Raw genomic sequence first — 19,109 nt, 5'->3', positions numbered from 1 at the left:
GAACTATGCTTTTTGCAGTAAAATCACAAGGAGACCAGTTGCAAAGCTACTGAAATGATGGCTTTAGACTAGGGTGATAACAGTGGCAGGGGTGAGAAGAGGCTGACTTCCACATATATTTTGAAGATAGAGCCAGGAGGAATGCTGAAGAGTGTGGCACTGAGAGAAAGAGAGGTATATAGAAATACTCCAAGGTTTTTGGCACGAGCATTTGGCTGGAATGATGGAACTGCCATTAAACTGAGAGGGTCAGTTTGTAGGTGGGCACAGAACGGGGAGAATGGAGCTCCATCTGAGATGCTGTTTAGACAGCATCCAAGTGGAGACATCAGAAGGCAGTGAGGTGTAACAGTCTGGGTTCTAGGAGAGACTATCGCCTGTGGACACAAAGTACTGACTCAACCATCCTCGGTCATTGCTTGCTGATGAAACCACACAGAGACATGAAAACAAAAGTCTACATGAACACACTGAGAATACTGCACTGGCAGTATTCTCAGGGAGCTTACTGTTTGGGGAGGCAAAGCACGCACCAAGACAGCACACATGGGGCCCAAGAACTTACTGGAACACTGGAACGACTCTTTCCCCAGGAGCGTTTTATCACAAACCAAACACTGTAGAGTCCCAGAAAATGTTCCAGGGACAAACTGATGTCGACTCAGTTTCTCTTTGTCTTTGGCATCCTTGCCTTTTGTCTTTAGATGTGGCAGCAGCAGCAAAGTGGGGAGAAAAGAGAAATGCTCAGAGCCAATTGACTTACAAAAGTCATACAAAGTCTCTACGTGTTCTATCAGGACAGAAGGGCCACACACCAACAAGTGTGATAATGCCAAAATGTAACAGCACCCAGGATGAAGTGGTCTCAGTATTTTCAATGACTTGGACAATACCCCATAAGGAATACAGAGGTTTTTAAATATGTGTGTACAAAACCTAAGGTAAATGATTTTAAAGGGAAAGTGGAAACTATACTAATTGCTCAGAAACTGAGCATCTACGCTTTATAGACGATAGGCATAAAACCTTAATTACCTTAGATTTATTCCGAGGGCTGGTCATCCTGTTCATGAGGAAGCTGAAAGTTCGGCTCACTTTGTACTTTTCAGACTCTGATTTGGCAGGTATGATGTATTTATCCCATTCTTCTTCCTGAATTCTACAAAAAAGAATCTGTTATCACAGCTTATAAAACTTACCAGAGGGAGCAAAAGAGAGCAGTCATACATATGTGTGTGTATGTATGTGTGTGTATGTATACAAACACGCAGATGTATTTTGTACATATTATTTTTACACATATATATCTTTCAGGCTTTAATGGTTATTCTAAAGATAAGGATAGAAACTATTAAAAATATATCTTATAGATGAATAGGTGGATAAGTGTATGATAAAGCAACTATCTCACAGTGTTAACACTTACAGAATCTAAGTGGTGGAAATAGGTATTCTAATATATAATTCTTTCTAATATATATATTCTTTCTATTATATATATTCTAATATATAATTCTTTCAGCTTTTCTGCATACTTTAAAATTTTCATATTAAAATATTAGAGAAATAAAGGAAATCTTACACTTATAATTTTACTCTGAAAACATTCATCTCCCTGTTTACTAGGCTAATAGAATTTTCCTAGCACATAGAAGCCAAATAACCAACGACATCAAACTGGATTTTATTTATTTTTAGAACAGAGATAATACTCAGCAGACACACATTTCCTTTGTCAATAGAGCCTGAGAAACAGACTGTCTGCCTCATGGTTCCATCTCCCCCACTCAATCAGGCTATTTGCAATCTGAGACTCTAGGTTGCAAAGGAGAGAACATTGTGGAAATTCCCCCCAAATAAGAGGCAACTTAGAGGTAATTGTACCCAACCTGTGAACACACTGAACATCACTGATTTTCCTCTAATCCACAGAATCATTCTTTAGGGAAAAAAAAAAAATCCCAGCTATGAAGAGGAAATTTCCCTGGAACTTTTATATTTCCCCTAGAACTTTCTCTGATGGTCTTGTATTCTAACATTATTACAAAAAGAGAAAGAGAGACTGAATATATTAAAGACCAGCAAAAGCATCATGTCAAACCAGATAACACTTCTGTAGACAATTTCCAAAATGAACATTTCATAACCCATGTCTCTCCTATCCCTCAAACTTCTTACTTGTCAGCATTAGTGGCTAATACATTCATCTCTGGGAAATACCTTCAAAAGCAGTCATACTATTGATATGCACCAAAATACATATGATTACATTTTACAAAAACGACTTAAAAGACAACTTCTAGGACTTCAGTTTTTCTCATCTGATCAAAGACTAAGTTATTTCTAAGGCCCTTTCTCACGCTTAAATATAATAAGTACTTAACTGGTACATATTAGACAAAACTAAGTTATTTGACCTCTATATTAGGTAATTGAGAGTTCAAACCTCAGTGAATGCATTTAGCATAAATAATAAATTACTTCAGAGCTACCTCTTGGTCACGCAGGTATAGTCAGGACAGTGGGTGTCCTGCCACTCGAACCCTACACAGTTCATGAAATTGGGTTTGCTACTGAGAGAAAACAGTTGAAAAAGTTAGAAAGGAAAGATGGAAAACAGAAGCGCCCTATACTACTCAGAATAACACAAGGAACTTAGACCCTCTTATTTCCTTTCTACTTCCACAGCCACCTTCTTAGATAAATCACTGGTTAATATATCCGTAAATTTCCATACCTCTTGTGTCTTCGGCATCCTAATTTGCAAAACTCGTAGAATAATATTCAACAGGCTCACTTTTGGAATGGGGAAAAAAGCACACGTGACAGCTGAGAAAGAGTCCTCTCTGGAACACTTTTTTGGGACCCCACCAAGAGCCACCCAATGTCTAAGAGAAGAAAAATATGGGGCGGAAACCTAAATCTCAGAATGGAAGAACGATAAGGTCAATGTGATTTTTGAGGTGAAGAAGTCCTCTCCCCTACTTCCCAGCAGGAACACAACTACACTCTCTCAAATGAAAGAAAATGAGTTCCTGTTTACCAGACTCTACTCCCAACTCCCTATGCTACAGAAGACTGTATCAAGAACAATGTTACAGTTTTGATTTAAAACCTACAGATGAACTGCAATTTATTTTTAAAAAAAGACATAAAATCGTACCATTTAATCTTTAATTCCAAAGGTTGACAAGAACCGAGATGACAAAGTAAACAAAACAAACAAAAAAACTGAAACCCTAAATATTAAAAACTCTGAATCATCTAACCTGGTAGACATGTCAATATCATAGACATGACCCACTTTCAGATTATCACAATGGGAAATACAGTGTAACTTCTGGGCAGATGCAGAAGGTTGGTTGATTCCATGTTTCAAATCTAATTTAACTATGTGGTATTCACTTACGTAAAAATTAGGTACTTTAGAGAAGAACTCAGAAAGGAAAAATCCTCAACTGATTTCACAACAGAATGTAAACAGCTTTTCAATTTATAAGAATCTGGAAAAATTTACTTAAACTCTTTCAACATCCCAGAACAAGAATGCCTAACTCTATTATCAATTTGATGACCAATGGAATTACCCACAATAAAGTTTTACAAGCCCCATTCTTCAGAGATTCTTGGCATTACCTTTTCAATAGGTAAACAGATATTTTAAGTATCTTAATAATATGGATATAGCCTCAATATCTTAATCCTTAACCTATTATATCTATAACCTATTTTTTAAAAGAACTGGGCATCTAAGTATTTAAAAAGCTCCAACTATCCAAATTGAAAACTGACGCAGGTGAAGCTTCAACTTTGAACAGCCAGATTCTCATTTTCTTAAAAAAAAAAAAAGGTAACAGATGTATCAGATTTAAGATAGATGGTGGCAATAAAATAACTGAGTTGTACCGTATAATCCTAAGATGGGATAGATGAAGTACCTGCTCCTATAAGAATGAGCCTGCAAGGTCTGGAGTGAGCCCCCCTTTTAGCTGGCTGCACTCTTTTCCAGAAACGAAGTGATCAACATAAATAAGGGAATTCCAAAGAAGGCAAACCCCCAAGCAAATGTCTATAGCATGACCAAAGCAAAGCATTAGGTCTAGCCAGGGACCTTACTGGTGTATCCTACAAGGTATCAGGAACATAGCAGGGAAGATGGAATATCTACTCTACTAGATACACCAGGGGATATGACTAAGAAAGTCAGATGCTTTCGGGATGCAGACCCAAGACAGACCCAAGAACAGGAAGAAGAAAACAAGAATGAGGAATATGAGAAAAATATTCATCCCATCCAATACATCCCTATACATCTCATCCAAGTTAACACATTTTATAGGCTAACATTTAACCAATTCTGACACTGGCTCTTCCAGTCTTAAATCCCTCTCTTAATGGAAAATATTTTTGATTTTTAAAAAATCCTTTCAATCAGTCTATTACTGCTCCAATTGTTAAAAAGATAGCAAGGATAAGACTTCTAACCAGAACGATGACCAGAATGATGAACAAATTCCAGACCTAGTCAACAAACCGCTTAAATGAAGTAATAAACGTAAGCAGCTTAAAACAGTGCCAGGCACATAAAAACACCCAACAACGGTCAGTTGCTGCTGCTCCCGCTGTCACCATCATCATTGCCCTGATGTCCTTTCATCATCAGCTTATTCTCAAAGGGCATTCTTAGTCTTCCTCTGTTTTATCATTTCAGAATTTCTATTCTGGTCTCCAAAAAATAGGAATGAGCAAAAGGAGATTTTGGTTTTTTCCTTCTTCTTCATACTTTCAGTCCAAGATTTAAAGCAAAATAATCCCTCTTGATCTATATAGTAAAAGGTTTCAGAGTTTGAGCATTAATAGCACCCAAATTAAAACCATTTTCCTCCTTTTCCCATGGTCTCTCAAAGCCAAGCACTTATACCATTTCTGACATAACCCCAGGGCTATTTCACAGCGTGATTCACGAGCAGTTAGTTTCTCAAGACCAACAGAGCGCAGCAATCCAGCCTGTTGCTAGTCAGCTGCCCAAGTTTTACTCTAAGGACAGTTTTACCTTCTAGGGAAAAGAGCAGCTTAGGCATACAGCTTTCAAATCTTCATATTAATCAGAGAACTCATAATGCTCAAAGCACTTTCTGCATCATTTATTCTTTGTTTCACACTTAACACTTCTAAGCGATACTCTACAACGACAGACAGCAGAGATGTTTAGGCACTTTCTAAAACTGACCCCGGGGGTCTGTTACCACAGTAAGTCTTCTGTCGTAGTGGACAGACCTAGTGAGAACCTGATACCTTTCTAAAGCAGGTGGTCTCACACTGCTCCACGTGCTGCTGTACATTGGAAGTGTTTGGCTTTGAAAATAACCCCAGACTACTCTGTCCCCGGTCCTGAGGCCTGTTCATCTGGGGACTGAAAGGAACAGCTGGCAAACCTACACCCATACAGATCACAAAGGGTACAAAGGATTCAGGCAGACTCATTAGGCAGAAACGTCTCACAAACTATTGAACAGGTATCAAAAATGATGGGCACACATTTCCAAAGACGGATCGAGCAGTCCCTCAGGAAATTTGGAAGGGTTAAAATACCTTTTTTCTCTTGGAGGCTCCGGTAAGCTGTAAGCTCTTTGCTCTACGAGACACAGAACAATAAAATGAAAACGAAGGCAGACAAACGAGCAGTCGTGTGTTAGTCTGAAGCACACACACTCAACCGTACATTATCGTTACACGTACCACCAGTTAGAAAATAATGAAAAAAGTCATTTTATTTGGGCATTGCTCTGGATATTTTTATCACCTTCCCTAATTTGGAGAGAACGGGGAGGAGGCCAACACAGGGAAACATTTAATGATTTTGTGAACTAAGTTAGCCTCAGCAAGGGGCAGCAAACATTTTCAGAAACGCAGAAAATCAGTTCTATGTTTCTGGATATTTCTCACCAGAGCGTCATCCCTTATTCGTAACACTAATTCCCCAACGTACAGAATCAATAAATATCTTAGCGGCTTTTTAGCAAAGCTTAAAAGAAAAGTCTTGAAGGCCAGCCTAAGGAAGAGCCCATTTTAATGGAGCTGTAATGCCTTTACAGAGCAGCCAGTTCGGAGATGTGCTTTGTGGCTCATGAGAAAGGGAGAGCCCCTCCTGCATTGGACTGGGGTGGCTGGGTAGAAGGGGCGGGCTCATGCAAGCAGCGTAGCGCCATCTTGTTTCCCAAACCGGAGTACTTACTACAGGGATGGAGCAGAGACACTGATTTAGACAGTGAGAGAGACTGAAGGAGGGAACGGCCACTGTGGAGCACACCATCTACAGAGCAGGGACAAATCCTTTACCGTTACAATCCGGAAGAGTGAAGAGGCAAAACTAGGTTGCAAAGGGAGATAGGCCAGATATATACAGGGGAAAACTAATGAATACATATCTCCTGAAATGTGGAAATATCAACGTTGAACCCAAGACTATCTTGTAGGTAACAGAAAACCTACTCTGAAGAATTCGAAGACTTTTATTTTATTGCCATCAAATATTCTTCAGATTAAGTCATGGGCAGAAATCATTATCCTTTTTGTATACAGACTGAGGTGTCAGGAGAATAAGCCATATATCCCAAATAAGCAAGCTAATAAAGTAACAGAATCAGACTCAGACAACTGGACAAAGTCTAACAGGATTCCATCCATCAGTGTACAATAATTTTCAAAAGTACATTCACTTCACTCCTCAAATTTTTAAGTGTAGAGCACTTTTGTCCATCTTGGTGATGCTGTAATTATCATTTTAACATGGAGAATATTCCTTTCTATCTAAATCCATGATGTACCCAAGGGAAATATAGGATTGGATTTTGTTTTATATATAAAAAGCATTAAATAATAAAGTTGCCACCATTGTACTCTTGGTCCCCTCAAAAACAACAACAAAAGCATGATAAATGATCGTAAGTAACCCTCTGAAAGTGACAAGAAAGAGAGGACATCACAAATAAGTAAAAAAGGACTGAAAGACTATCCTGTCTCTGTATATCTGTATTACATCAATAGCTCATTTACGGGCATTTTCCACTGAGGAAGGAAGACTTGGACTCTGTTCAAATAGAAAAAAAATTTTAGAACTATTCAAAACTCATTGAGAGAGGATTTATAACAACACAAATGTCAATTTACCTCTGATTAAGCAGATTAAACAATGAAACATTAGAATACATCTTTGAAGTAGTCAAACTTTCACACCTGTGCTTTGATCACACACACACACAGTTAAAATTATTTTTTCTTCCTTAAGAGCTAATTTATTCTTCACAGTCCTATGATTTTGACTGACCTAAATGATACCAATCCAAATGTTTGCTACCATAGAGGAATATCCATTGGAATTTTTGTACATTTAGTGTGTAGCCTCAACCTAAATTGCCTGTTTGTAATACCTCCTGGAGAGTGTCAAACTTCATCCAATAGCCCTATTTTTAAACATACTGTCTAAAGACAAGCTTTTATTCACAGAAAAAACAAAGGAATTGATTTCAGCTTTTTATTCTTTCTAATTCAAACGCGAAGATTTAAGGAATGCATGTAAAGCAAAAATACCCTCCCTTATTCATTAAAGAATTCATAAATCAGGGCTCTTTCCCCTTATAAACTATCCATTTTTCTCTCAGTCATCTGAGATTTCAAACATCAGAACTGTCGGAATTTAATAATCAGAGATACTACAGATATAAAGGCAAAGGCACCATTTTGCACACTGCACAAAGACTTAGAAATGTTTTCCAAATAGTTACAGTACAAAGTTAATTCACCATCTCTAAGACTATCAGTGAAAAGGTGTCAAAGCTGTCATTAAAAGGAATCCCAACCTAAACTAAGGTTAGGGAGACCTGGAGATCCTAGAAAGACTTATGGTATTGAAAAAACATCCAGGGCAAATTCAATCCTCTTCTACTCCTGTCCCCTCAAGGTAGTTGTCTCCTTTCTTTCTCTTGGTCCTTTCTCTCCATCTTCCCATTCTAAAAATCAAAACTGACATTTATTATCAGTCCTGTTTTCTCTTTCTCCAAAAAGACATCCCAGAAAGGAAAAGGAAAAAAAAAAATGCCTTGTAGCACTTATTCTGTATTTTATGTATTTTGTCTGCTACATTCATTCAACAAATATTGATTGAACATCTCCATACATTGGACATTGCTTTAGGATGGCAGGTCCAAGCACAAAGATGATGCTTTCACTGTTGTTCCACATGGCATAAGGATGCAAAAGAATGGCAATGTAACAAAGCAAGAATAAGAAAAAGGGAAAGGAAAAGAAGGAGTAAAATAAATCCTATTTTAAATATTCTATGCTGGGAAATTGAGAATACTTAAGCACATCTCTCACTTTCTGAGTCTTCTAAGGCTCTTAAGGATAACAGACAAAAAAAGGCATTATCTAATACATTGACAAAAAATTTGTTATAATGCTATGTATTACAGATTGACATTAATACTTCCAAATACAGCTTTAAATGTAATTATTACATAACAAATGGTACACAGAAAGTGTTAAATAATTACGTTCCAGAATTAAGTTGAAAATTGGGGTAGCGGCTAAGAAGGGCTACAAGGGCAGCTCTGAGTTGCCACAATTGTTCTATTTATTGATCTCAATTCACTTTTGAAAATTCATCAAGCTACATGCTTATAACATGCACCCCTTTCTGTAGGTATACTACATTTCAATTAAAATTTTATTGTATAAAAGTTGTATTTCTGATTGCTTACATAGGCCACAAAAAAATGTTTGAGATATATTTACTTGTGTTTCAAGTATGTTCTGTTATTTTAACTTTCTAAAGTCCCTTGTTAAATAAAGAAATGAAGACAATCCATTTTGCAATGCTTTTGCAACTGTGAGGAATTGGATTATTTCAGCAATTTACATGTAGGACAAAAGTAACTTTTATAACTTCCTTAAATAAAATTCTCTAAAGCCCTCACAATAAAGAGCCTAGCAGAAATCATAGTTTACACTGTCCTTGAGGAAAACATTTTATTCAAAAAAAATAAGGCAACAGAGAGGTGTGTACACATCTGTGATTTCATCAAAATCAAATTTATACCTTGTCTGATATCCAATGAGAAAAGGATTTTGCTAAGCTTAGAAAAAATCAATAGTGAAAATGAAATTGAAAATACTAGCCTGCTGCTCTTACATACTACGCACTTTTACTAACTGAAAATCCACTCTAGAAAAGAATGCTTTCACAGCCAAATGGTAACTAATGCTTACCTTCAGCTGAACTGCACACCGTAAAGTCACGGATCAATCGAGTTTTTCCTAAAGAAATTTTGGGTGATGAGCAGGAATAAGAACGTGAGCGGACTCCAGAAAACAATGATTCCTAAAAGAAATCATAACGAAGTTTAAAAACAATTCTACGGAAGACTTGAAAGTATGAGTGTTCATCATCAAAATCAGAACCTTTAAAAAAAGGATTCAACTTGAACATTTCTGAGGTAATCTTATTAATGATTTGTTTCTGTTTGCCTCTCACAACTTTAAAAATGTTATTGTCTTTCTAATGCTTTAGTAAACTTGAGCTTTTGGGAATAGTTTCTATATTTCCTATATACTTTAGGATACAATCATGACATTCCAACCATGTTGGTTAAAAGTGAAAAATCAAGTCACATGACTTTCTCTGCGTATTCAACGAGTTTGACTTTTTTTTTAGCCTGAGTTGTCACTTACTTTTGTTACTTTAAACTGTAGCATTTAAGCAAAATTCCATATTAACTGAGATCTCTATACATAATTATTAGAAGGTAGAGGAACAGTCACCTAAAATGACAAGTTTTTAAAAGTTCCTAATGGCTATTCAAGTTTGTAATGTTAGCTGCAGCCTCCAGGAAAGAATGCATCAGGTCATTATACAAATCCTTCTAGTCTGTGCTCATCTTTCAACAGACCTTCCATCCAGCACTTCCTGGGATTTTGCTTGAATTATCACTTATTTATATATGTTCAACTTTATTTCTTTTAAATGACCTTCTATTTTTTTCCTGTTTTCCCAATTACCTATTATTTCTATTATTATATTGGCAACATACATGAAAAATGCAAGCTGGATAGATAATTTAAAAAAATGTTTTTCTTACATGTTCTAGAAAATTTAAATGAATACACAATAGAATGCCACTAAAGCCATTTACGGCACCCAAATCCCATCCAACAGAGGCCTAGTGGCCTTAGGATTGATGCCCACCCCCATCCATTTTTAAGATACCACTTAAGGTTACAGGTGAAAGAAAGTGGTGCAAAATGTGCTACTAAACTTAAGCCATCAGCAACTGTCCTTCTCACAAGCACTGCTCTCTTTTTCTCCCTAAGTGAACGCACATGGTTGCCCTAGGCTTACGGTTTAGTTGAAGAGCCTGGAGGAAAGTTGGAAACAGAAGCCAGATCTTGCTTCAAAAGGTCTTAAGCCATGGCTCCCTGACTCACTTATTGGGAAAGACCCAGTGGGCCTGGATGTCAGAAAGGCCAACCCGAGTTGTCCTATAACCCTAACAGTGAGTTGGCCACAAAGGGCCCTAGCCAAGTACCACCCTCTGCCTTTAAGTCATGCATGGTAATCATTTTTCATAACAGGACTTTGAAAATTATCCAGAATTCTTTGGCAAAAAGTTACACAGGGTAATTACAGAGGCAAGGCAAGACATATTTTATAGGACAGATTCTTCTTAAAAGTGAACAGCATGGAACTGTTTCACAAAGAATTACTTTTCATTCCAAGTAATGATGAATTTTTCACAGTTCCATTCAAAATGCAAATCTGAGAAGTAGCTACATTAACAACCATACCTATTTCTTATTATCCAGAAATATCACATGACCTTTAGGTTCAGAAGATTATGACAGCTCCACAGGACTCAGAGCTGAGGGAAGAGGATTCAGGATCCGGGGTCAGAAGGCCTAGATTTGAGTTCTGACTCTATCACCAAGCTTGGGCAATGTGGACATCTAATCTCTCCAGAACTTCAACTGATCAAAAATTAAAATAAAAGTACTCCCTTATATCCTAGGTGAGTTATGAGAAAATTAAACATTTTCTATAAAAGCATGTTTTGTATATTGTAGAGAACACTACAAAAATAAAGCATTACCATAACCACCATATGTTTGTGGTATGAGACGTTTGGGCACAGCACACATTGTTTTATAGTAGTAAACTCGATTGAAAAAGAAAACAAGTGGACAACAGAAATCAAAAAGAAAACATAGGTCCAAACAGAAAAGGGCTTTCTCTGCAAGACTGGAAGAGTTTAGTCTTTTTAAAAACCACAACAAAATGAAATTCCAATGCAAAAATGCCAATGACAGAAAAGCTGTCTCCTATGGAAAAACTGACAAAGGAGACATCTGGTGTTCCAGATGAGTCCTTGCAGCCAGGAACGCTCAACAAATGTCACCTCTGCCTTAGCAATATTATTTACCTTAACACCAGTGCCAACTAAAATTTTATGTGTGCAAAACAAGTTTGACCACTTAAACTCACTTCATACTACCAGCTTTTCTCCCATTGCTTAAGGGGTGATGGCAGAAATCACAGTATAAAATGGTAAAATTTTCCAAGTATGTGAAAGATTATCTGTATTGGTGGTGATTCGTGAAAACAAATCAGCCATTGTAAGTAAGGACTATACACATTAGAGTGGGAGAGAGTAAAAAGGCAAGCTCAGGCAGCTCACGGGTCTTCAAAAAAAAAAAGTTTACACATGTGACCATAACATAATTTGTCTTTCAGAGATGGGTGGATTTAGACAACATATTTTTCAGGCTTACGATAAACCAAATTAATACCAATAAGAATACCTTCAGCTGCAGGCTACTTGATAAAGAAAGTGATTCAGTCCTGGAGATATTAAAATCTGGTTCAGTGTTGGTCTCAAAAGAGTCCAATTCATCCCCACTAGGAATGCCAGTTCTCGAGGAACTCTGAGACACTGGAGTGTAGCAAATGCGCGACCGCTCGGAATGCCCCTCTCCTTCACTGTCAGCATCCAGGGCATCAAGGCTGGAACTGGATGGAGCACAAAGTAAACAAACAACTAAATCACCAAGTAAGACAGAGCCATGGGTTTCTTTTTATTTATTTATTTTTTTTTGGGCTGCGTTGGGTCTTTGTTGCTGCTGTGGGCTTTCTCTAGTTGCAGCGAGCGGGGGCTACTCTTCCTTGTGGTGCACGGACTTCTCACTGCAGTGGCTTCTCTTGTTGTGGAGCACAGGCTCTAGGCGTGCTGGCTTCAGTAGTTGTGGCATGCAGGCTCAGTAGTTGTAGCTCACGGGCTCTAGAGCGCAGGCTCAGTAGTTGTGGCGCACAGACTTAGTTGCTCCATGGCATGTGAGATCCTCCCGGACCAGGACTCAAACCTGTGTCCCCTGCACTGGCAGGCGGATTCTTAACCACTGTGCCACTGGGGAAGTCCCGAGCCATGGGTTTCTATTTCTCTGAATTCAGATTTTCTCATTGGCGTCAGCTGCAATGGGCACCCGTTTAATATCTAACAAAATTCATGCTTAAGTGATTTTTATTATTTTTTTCTCCCCCCAAATAGCCTCTTTTTAAACAAGATTTTATGTTTCCCCAAATGAACATTTCAACCTAGCAAAGGCCACTTCAAGTGCTCTAAGAAACAAAAGCTGGTTCAAGTTAGTACTATCCTCACGATTTTTGCTTTGTAAATATAATTATTACAAGCCCCAAATAGCTACCCTTGGGCAATTTGCATGTGAAAAATACCATGTGGCATTCCCTCTTTCACCCCTGGACAACACAGGGGGGTGGAGGCACACGTAAGAAAACAAGGAGAGACGTGCAAAGATCTCATCCCAGAGTTGGTGTCAAGAAATGGGTCAGGCACGAGTCAAGCGAGGTTCCAAATATGTCACATTCAATTATCATTTTTAGAGATTTAAAAAAATGATTCCCATGAAACTTACATGTCAGAAACAGGTGGTGATTCTGCTTATCTACTGCTTTTCTTTCCTCATTTAACTTTGATAACCATAAAATTAAAAGGCAAGAATTTGACCTTGCACATTCCTGGCTCCTTCCATCCATCTACATTTTAAACCACTCAAACTTTGAGGCCGAGGGCTTCCACAGGCATGTTAATGCACAGTGCATTTTTAAATGTATTTTTTCTTTGGTTGTTACAATTCTGGAGTTAAAATTTTAATAACAACACAATAAACCATCTTGATTTTGAAACACAAAGAACCAGAAACAGACTTCAAATTTGGTTATTTTCCTTAAAAAACCATAGGCTATTTAATGGCCACTGAATCTCAACTTAATAAATTATATGGCATTTGGAACAGAGATCCTACCATATATGTCTCTAATCCAAATACTCAGACTCATCTCTAATCCTTGAGCTATTTCAGGGTCCCTCCTGGGCACCAGCAAACCCAGCAGTAAAGGCCATGATCGTCACCACTGAGGATTTCCAACGTGGGGTTTTCTCCTTGGAGAACTCATTGAGGGCCTCCACCTTGACCTTGAGGAGGAGAGGACAAATTGGAGGTGGACTTCACACTTTAATTCAACTCCTAAAGATGGTGGAGAGCATAAAGTTATTTCTCATAAAAAAAAAAAAAAACTAAAGCTTAGTTAAGAAAACCTTTCTGGTAAATGCTGATGCGTTGACTATTACAGTAATGTAACTACAAATATTTTAAGGTGCTATGTAGGTTCCTTAGTTCAGTGATGATCAGAAAGAGACCCGGGGTGGGAGTGGAGGGGAGATTTGCTGATGTCTTGTGCCTCTGCATTTGTCTTTCAACTTCTGATCGCCATACTAATGAAAATTAGTTCAAATGGTTGGCTGCCTACGAGAATATCGTGTTTTAACACGAGCCTTTCCAGTTATATACAGCATTTCTCCATCACTATGAATACACCCTAGAAGTATTTTATTTTATTCTTTATAGTATACTTTAAAACATTCCTTTTTCTATTCATTCAAACTGGGCTACTATTTTCCTTTGTTAAGCTATTAAACTAAGATATTTGGTATCAAATAATATTATTTAGAATAATAATATTCTTCAGGATTACCTCTAGGTTTCTCATTTTATAACCATTTTTCAAAACCCCATTAGTGGGATACGAAATAGATTCAATAGGTTGTGACCAGCATTTTCTTTTCAAATAGTATAGAATAGAAAAAAGCAGAATATATAAAATAACATGTGGAATGTAACATTTGTTTAAATTTTATGTGTGTGTGTGAGGGGAAGGTTCATGGTATTACAAGGATTTCTTTTTAAAACGAAAAAGAGATTCTTTTTTTCTTTCAAGAATTCTTTGTAAGACAAAAAAGGTTTAAAAAATGTAAGTTTTAAAACAAACACACGTCTTTTATCACCAAATTTTTGTTACATAATTTTTAAAAATAAATGTTGCATTGCTTATTCTCCCCTCAGTTTTTATTGTGAGCCCCAAAATTTCTCCTTCATGAGAAGTTCCCAGCCTCTGGGAATAAATTCACTTATTAATGAATTGGGTGCATTTCACTTTGGGTTCGTTATCAATTGTTCCTTGTCTTCCACCATGACACCCACTGAAGGGAGGGTCCCACGGCCATGCCAGGGCCAAGATGGAGCTTTCTGGGGAACTCAAGTCCTTTCTCCTCACTCCTTTATTTTTCAGAGGAGATGGAATGTACAGGAGGTAAATTCAGAAGGGACCATTTTCTCATAAGACATCATCATCCTCTCCTTATTCCCTCCCCCCACACCTGAGCTATGATATTTTTACAGAGGCTTCAAATTTCCTTTACGCAAACTGGACAGTTTTTCTTATATTCAAATCCATCTGCAGCAGTGGGATGTTTAAATGTCCCAGAGAAGACCATGATCAGAAGATACAATTTAGATATCCTGTGAATATTTGCATATGCAGTACAGAGAGCCCATCTGTGGCTTTTCCTCCTTTTCGCTAGAGAAGCTCCTATAAAGAGCTTATTCACCTCTTGAGATCTGGGTCACAAACTCAACAGATCTTAAAGATCCTGCCAGAATGCATTAATCACATGGTTCAATCTGTCTCTGCAGAGCTCTGGAGAATCTTGCCTTGACCGTCAGCCTCTTGTCCCAAGCAGATTTGTGGAGAGCCCAAAATGTCCCATCAGTTCAATTTGCAGCCATGACCATGCAAGTATCTTTAAAACCATAATTCACACAATAAAAATCTAGAGAAAATCTTTTATTATTTATGCACCAGACATTACTCTTGGTACTCTTGGTACTGTTAAAGTTTTATAACCTCAAGTTATTGTATATCAGTGCAAAATGGAGCCCAGTGATTGGCACCCAGTGACTGCTGCTTCCCCTCCCTTTCACTCCTTTCTGATTAAGCCTCTGTAGAATATTCATTCAGATAAATATTTATATACACACATATGTGTGTGCATTCTATTTTCATTTTGATTCATAATTTTATGTGTAAAACTAGACATATAATCAGAGGTCTAAGGCATGAGGAGAAAACAAGCTATTTCCTAAGGAAAGTAGAGAGAAGGATAAAATGAAATCAGTAAAAATGGGCCTATTCCCTAAAGAAAACAGACAACAGTACGAATAGATAAGACGTGAATACAAAGGTACAGGGTCACACACACACATACACACACACACATATATATATAAATATGTACAGTCATATCCTATACAATAAAACTATTGTTTTAGTGACATTTTTACACATACAAGAAACAGTGTAAGGTAACTATAAGTTACAGAGCATAAAAATAAAACAAACACCCATGAGCCCACTCAACGTGAAACGAACACTGGCCACACCATTGTTTTATTCCTTCTCATTCTCTACATTGCTTACTCAATGTAACAACTATCTTAAATTGGGGGATTTTTATCCTCTTCATTCTCATTTGTGATTTCCTTATTGCTTAAGCACATTATACATGCCCTATAGTAACAGATTGTTTGCCTTTGCACTTTATAAAAGTGAAATCTAACTGAAGTATTTTGTGGCTCCTTTTTTTCATTCCCCACCATTTGGGCTATTTCCTACTGCAATAAATAGTCTTACATATGTCTCTTAGGACACAGAAGTAAAACTGCTGGGTCATAACATACATGCGTATCCAACTTTATAAGGAAATGCCAAAGTGTTTTCCAAAGTTATTATACAATTTTCACTCCTATGAACTGTACACAGGAGTTTCTATTGTATGCATTTCCACCAAAATATGGTGTTGCACTTTAAAATTTTTGCTTATCTAGTAAGCATTAAATGGTATCTCATGGTTTTCCTCTATTATATTTTTGTCACTTTTCTTATGTATCTTACTTTCAAGGCGAGGAATATAAGAACCTAAAAGGGGGAAAATTTTGATGTAGAAATAAAAATGGTGGGGACAATAACAATAAGAAAATAGAATTTTCTAAGTCCTGCTACAAGGTTCTTTGATTTTCTATATTTTCCCTCTAGAATGTAGTACCTTACCTTCTTTTCTTTAGATGACTTTGTTCCTTTTCAAATCCATGAAGACCAAAAGAAAGATTCAAACTGGAAGCATATGAACTAGATGGTGACATCAAAGACGGTTGGGCTTCGGTGTGTGATGTGACTTCTGTGTTCTCGTTTGGTGGGTACGTGCCAGCGCTGGTTTCAGTAGGAAGGATGGGCTTGCTGCTCTGAGGCCCCAGAGTAGAACCCATGGATTCAAGGCAAGTGTTTTCAGTGATTCCCTCTATATTAATATAGTTAATATCCAAATCACCAACCTGGTAGTTGAAAGAAAAATATTTGCTGAGCAAAGAATAAAGTTTTCATAATTTAAAAACCTTCCAACTTTTATCCTTTTTTGTTTGTTCTTGTTTTGCTTTATGTAAGCAGAGAATTCTTACATGATATATTTTTGTTCACATGGTTGCTATCCCATAATTCACAAAAGGAAGAAGACTGAGCATTTTATAAACTTTATTACAAAACCAGAAACTGACTATGCTTTTAGCATTTTACGAACCACTGACTCAAAAGAGGGGAAATGTTTTAAATACCTGAGAGAAAAACTAAAGAGTAGGCATTTTAGCTTATAAAATAGTTTATAGGAATCTGGGTAACTAAGTTAGTGGTGGTCACATAAATCTGAGTCTCCCAAACCAAAAGAAAACCAAATAAAGCTACATAAGACATATGGATTTAGCATAACTAGAAGACAGACAATGCCCCAAACTTTAAATTACCTATAAATAATAAACATCAAATCTCAGCAAGAAACCTGTCATATACTTGCCGTAAGCCTTTGCATAGAGTAAGGGCAGCCTGGAAAAATCTGCATGGTAGGGAAAGCAGGGAGCTAGTGGAGGGCCTAAGACTGATCTAAAATCATCACCAGGAAGAGAAAGTACAGCTTCCTCTGGACCGTGTGAAAAAAAAAAGTCCCGGTTGATCAAAGCGCTTGCTCTAAGGAAGGGGCTTAAAAGTACTGGTGATCTGAGGTGGTGGTCATCAAAAGGCATCACTTCTGGGGGAGAAGACAGTAAAAACGAAGAGAGTAACACCATTTAGAAATAAGACAGTGAAGGGGAAAAGAAGCAAAGGGGGAAATGTAGGGCCCTAAATCAACCACCATCATAATAATAATTTACTAAGGCAAAAACAATCAAGGAATGCTAGTGAGTGAGAGTCAAATCAGTAACTGGATATGTACAAAGACTCAAACTAACTCCTCACAAGATACACAATAATTTTTTTAAAAAAGTAGTCATTTTACTGAAAAGAAATTTGGTAGATCAAAGATATCCCCAGTAATGGGACAAATTATTGTCATGTGCCTCCTGATACAATGCACTGAGAAGAACATGACATCACCTCTGTAATATTCCTGCCAATCACACATAACCTGAATCTAATCATAAGGAAATATAAGTCAAACCAAAATTAAAGGACAGTATAGCAAAAAACAAAATAAGAAAACAAACAATAACCTGGTCTGTATTCTTCAAAATTATCAATGTCACAAAAGACAAAGACTAAGGAACTGTCCCAGCTTAAAGGAGACTAAAGAGACACAACAACTAAATGCAAGATATGTTATTGAATTTTCTTTTGCTACAAGGAACATTATTGGGACAATTGACTAAAATTGAATAAGGTCTGTAGATAGCTAACAGTACTGTGTCAATGATGATGTCCTGATTTTGGTAACCATATGTGCTTAATAAGAGAATATCCATGCTTTTAGGAAAATACACCATGAAAGATTGAGGGGTAACGGGGCACCATATTTTCAATTTACTCCCAAATGTTTACTATTTATATACATATCATAAGCATTTGCATGTACACACACACAACACATACTTAGAATAATAGAGTAAAATATGGTAAAATTTGGAGATTTTTTTGATAAAGAATATACAGGGATTCTTTGTACTGAATTATGCAGGCTTGAAATGATGTCCAAATTAATGTTTTTTCAAAGTAGTTTACCTGACAGAGTAATTTTCAAAGTAGTTTTTGTTATGTGAGTTTCCTCATTAGATAGGCTGATAACCTTGAAAATTTATGGGAAACATCATAAACAAGCTAGCAATCTTTTCAGGCTTCTGTGCTAGGTTGACGGAGATGAAGAAAATTAGATAAAATTCTTTCCAGATATTGCTAAAAATTATTTTTGATATGCAGATTTTGGACTCGTCATTTTGTCCTTGCTATTCAAATGGACACAGGAACAGTAAAAGAAATGATGTAACTATACTACACCGATATAGTGAACTTTGTGATTTGTATCCAGATTTTGAGTTTTGTTTTCATGGCACAAATTCAGCAATCCTCTTCCTCATTTCAGTTTATCAATCAGGCTGTTCGTATTCTCTTTAAATGTATGATTCACATTATTAAAGCAATATTTCTCTCACTCAAAGTATTTCCAAACAGAAATTGTATCCTAACTTCATCTTTGGTTTGGGAAGTTATGCACTCTTAATGTATTTTAGAACATATAAAGACACAGTTTGCCCCCACATAATGTCCAGTCAAGTATAATTTTAGCTACTTGAAGTAAATGGAAGTGCTGTAGTATTCACTGAGGTTC

At 37.0% G+C, this 19,109-nt stretch overlaps 1 protein-coding gene across 1 annotated transcript in view; it reads right to left on the bottom strand.

Moving 5' to 3' along the window:
* ARHGEF28 (Rho guanine nucleotide exchange factor 28) overlaps positions 1 to 19,109 on the bottom strand; it is a 123,697-nt gene that overhangs the window by 84,621 nt on the left and 19,967 nt on the right. The window contains exons 3-8 of the mRNA XM_024732790.1: positions 16,514 to 16,794; positions 11,854 to 12,061; positions 9,268 to 9,379; positions 5,593 to 5,635; positions 1,036 to 1,159; positions 566 to 698 (exon numbers count right to left, since the gene is read on the bottom strand). Coding sequence (XP_024588558.1) covers positions 566 to 698; positions 1,036 to 1,159; positions 5,593 to 5,635; positions 9,268 to 9,379; positions 11,854 to 12,061; positions 16,514 to 16,794 — 901 coding nt within the window. The remainder of the gene's footprint in view (positions 1 to 565; positions 699 to 1,035; positions 1,160 to 5,592; positions 5,636 to 9,267; positions 9,380 to 11,853; positions 12,062 to 16,513; positions 16,795 to 19,109) is intronic.

The sequence above is a fragment of the Neophocaena asiaeorientalis genome, unplaced genomic scaffold, assembly GCF_003031525.2.
Source record: "Neophocaena asiaeorientalis asiaeorientalis breed wild unplaced genomic scaffold, Neophocaena_asiaeorientalis_V1.1 scaffold515, whole genome shotgun sequence".
Classification (NCBI taxonomy): Eukaryota; Metazoa; Chordata; class Mammalia; order Artiodactyla; family Phocoenidae; genus Neophocaena; species Neophocaena asiaeorientalis.
The sequence above is the reverse complement of the archived record's forward strand: the minus strand, read 5'-3'. Positions and strand labels throughout refer to the sequence as shown.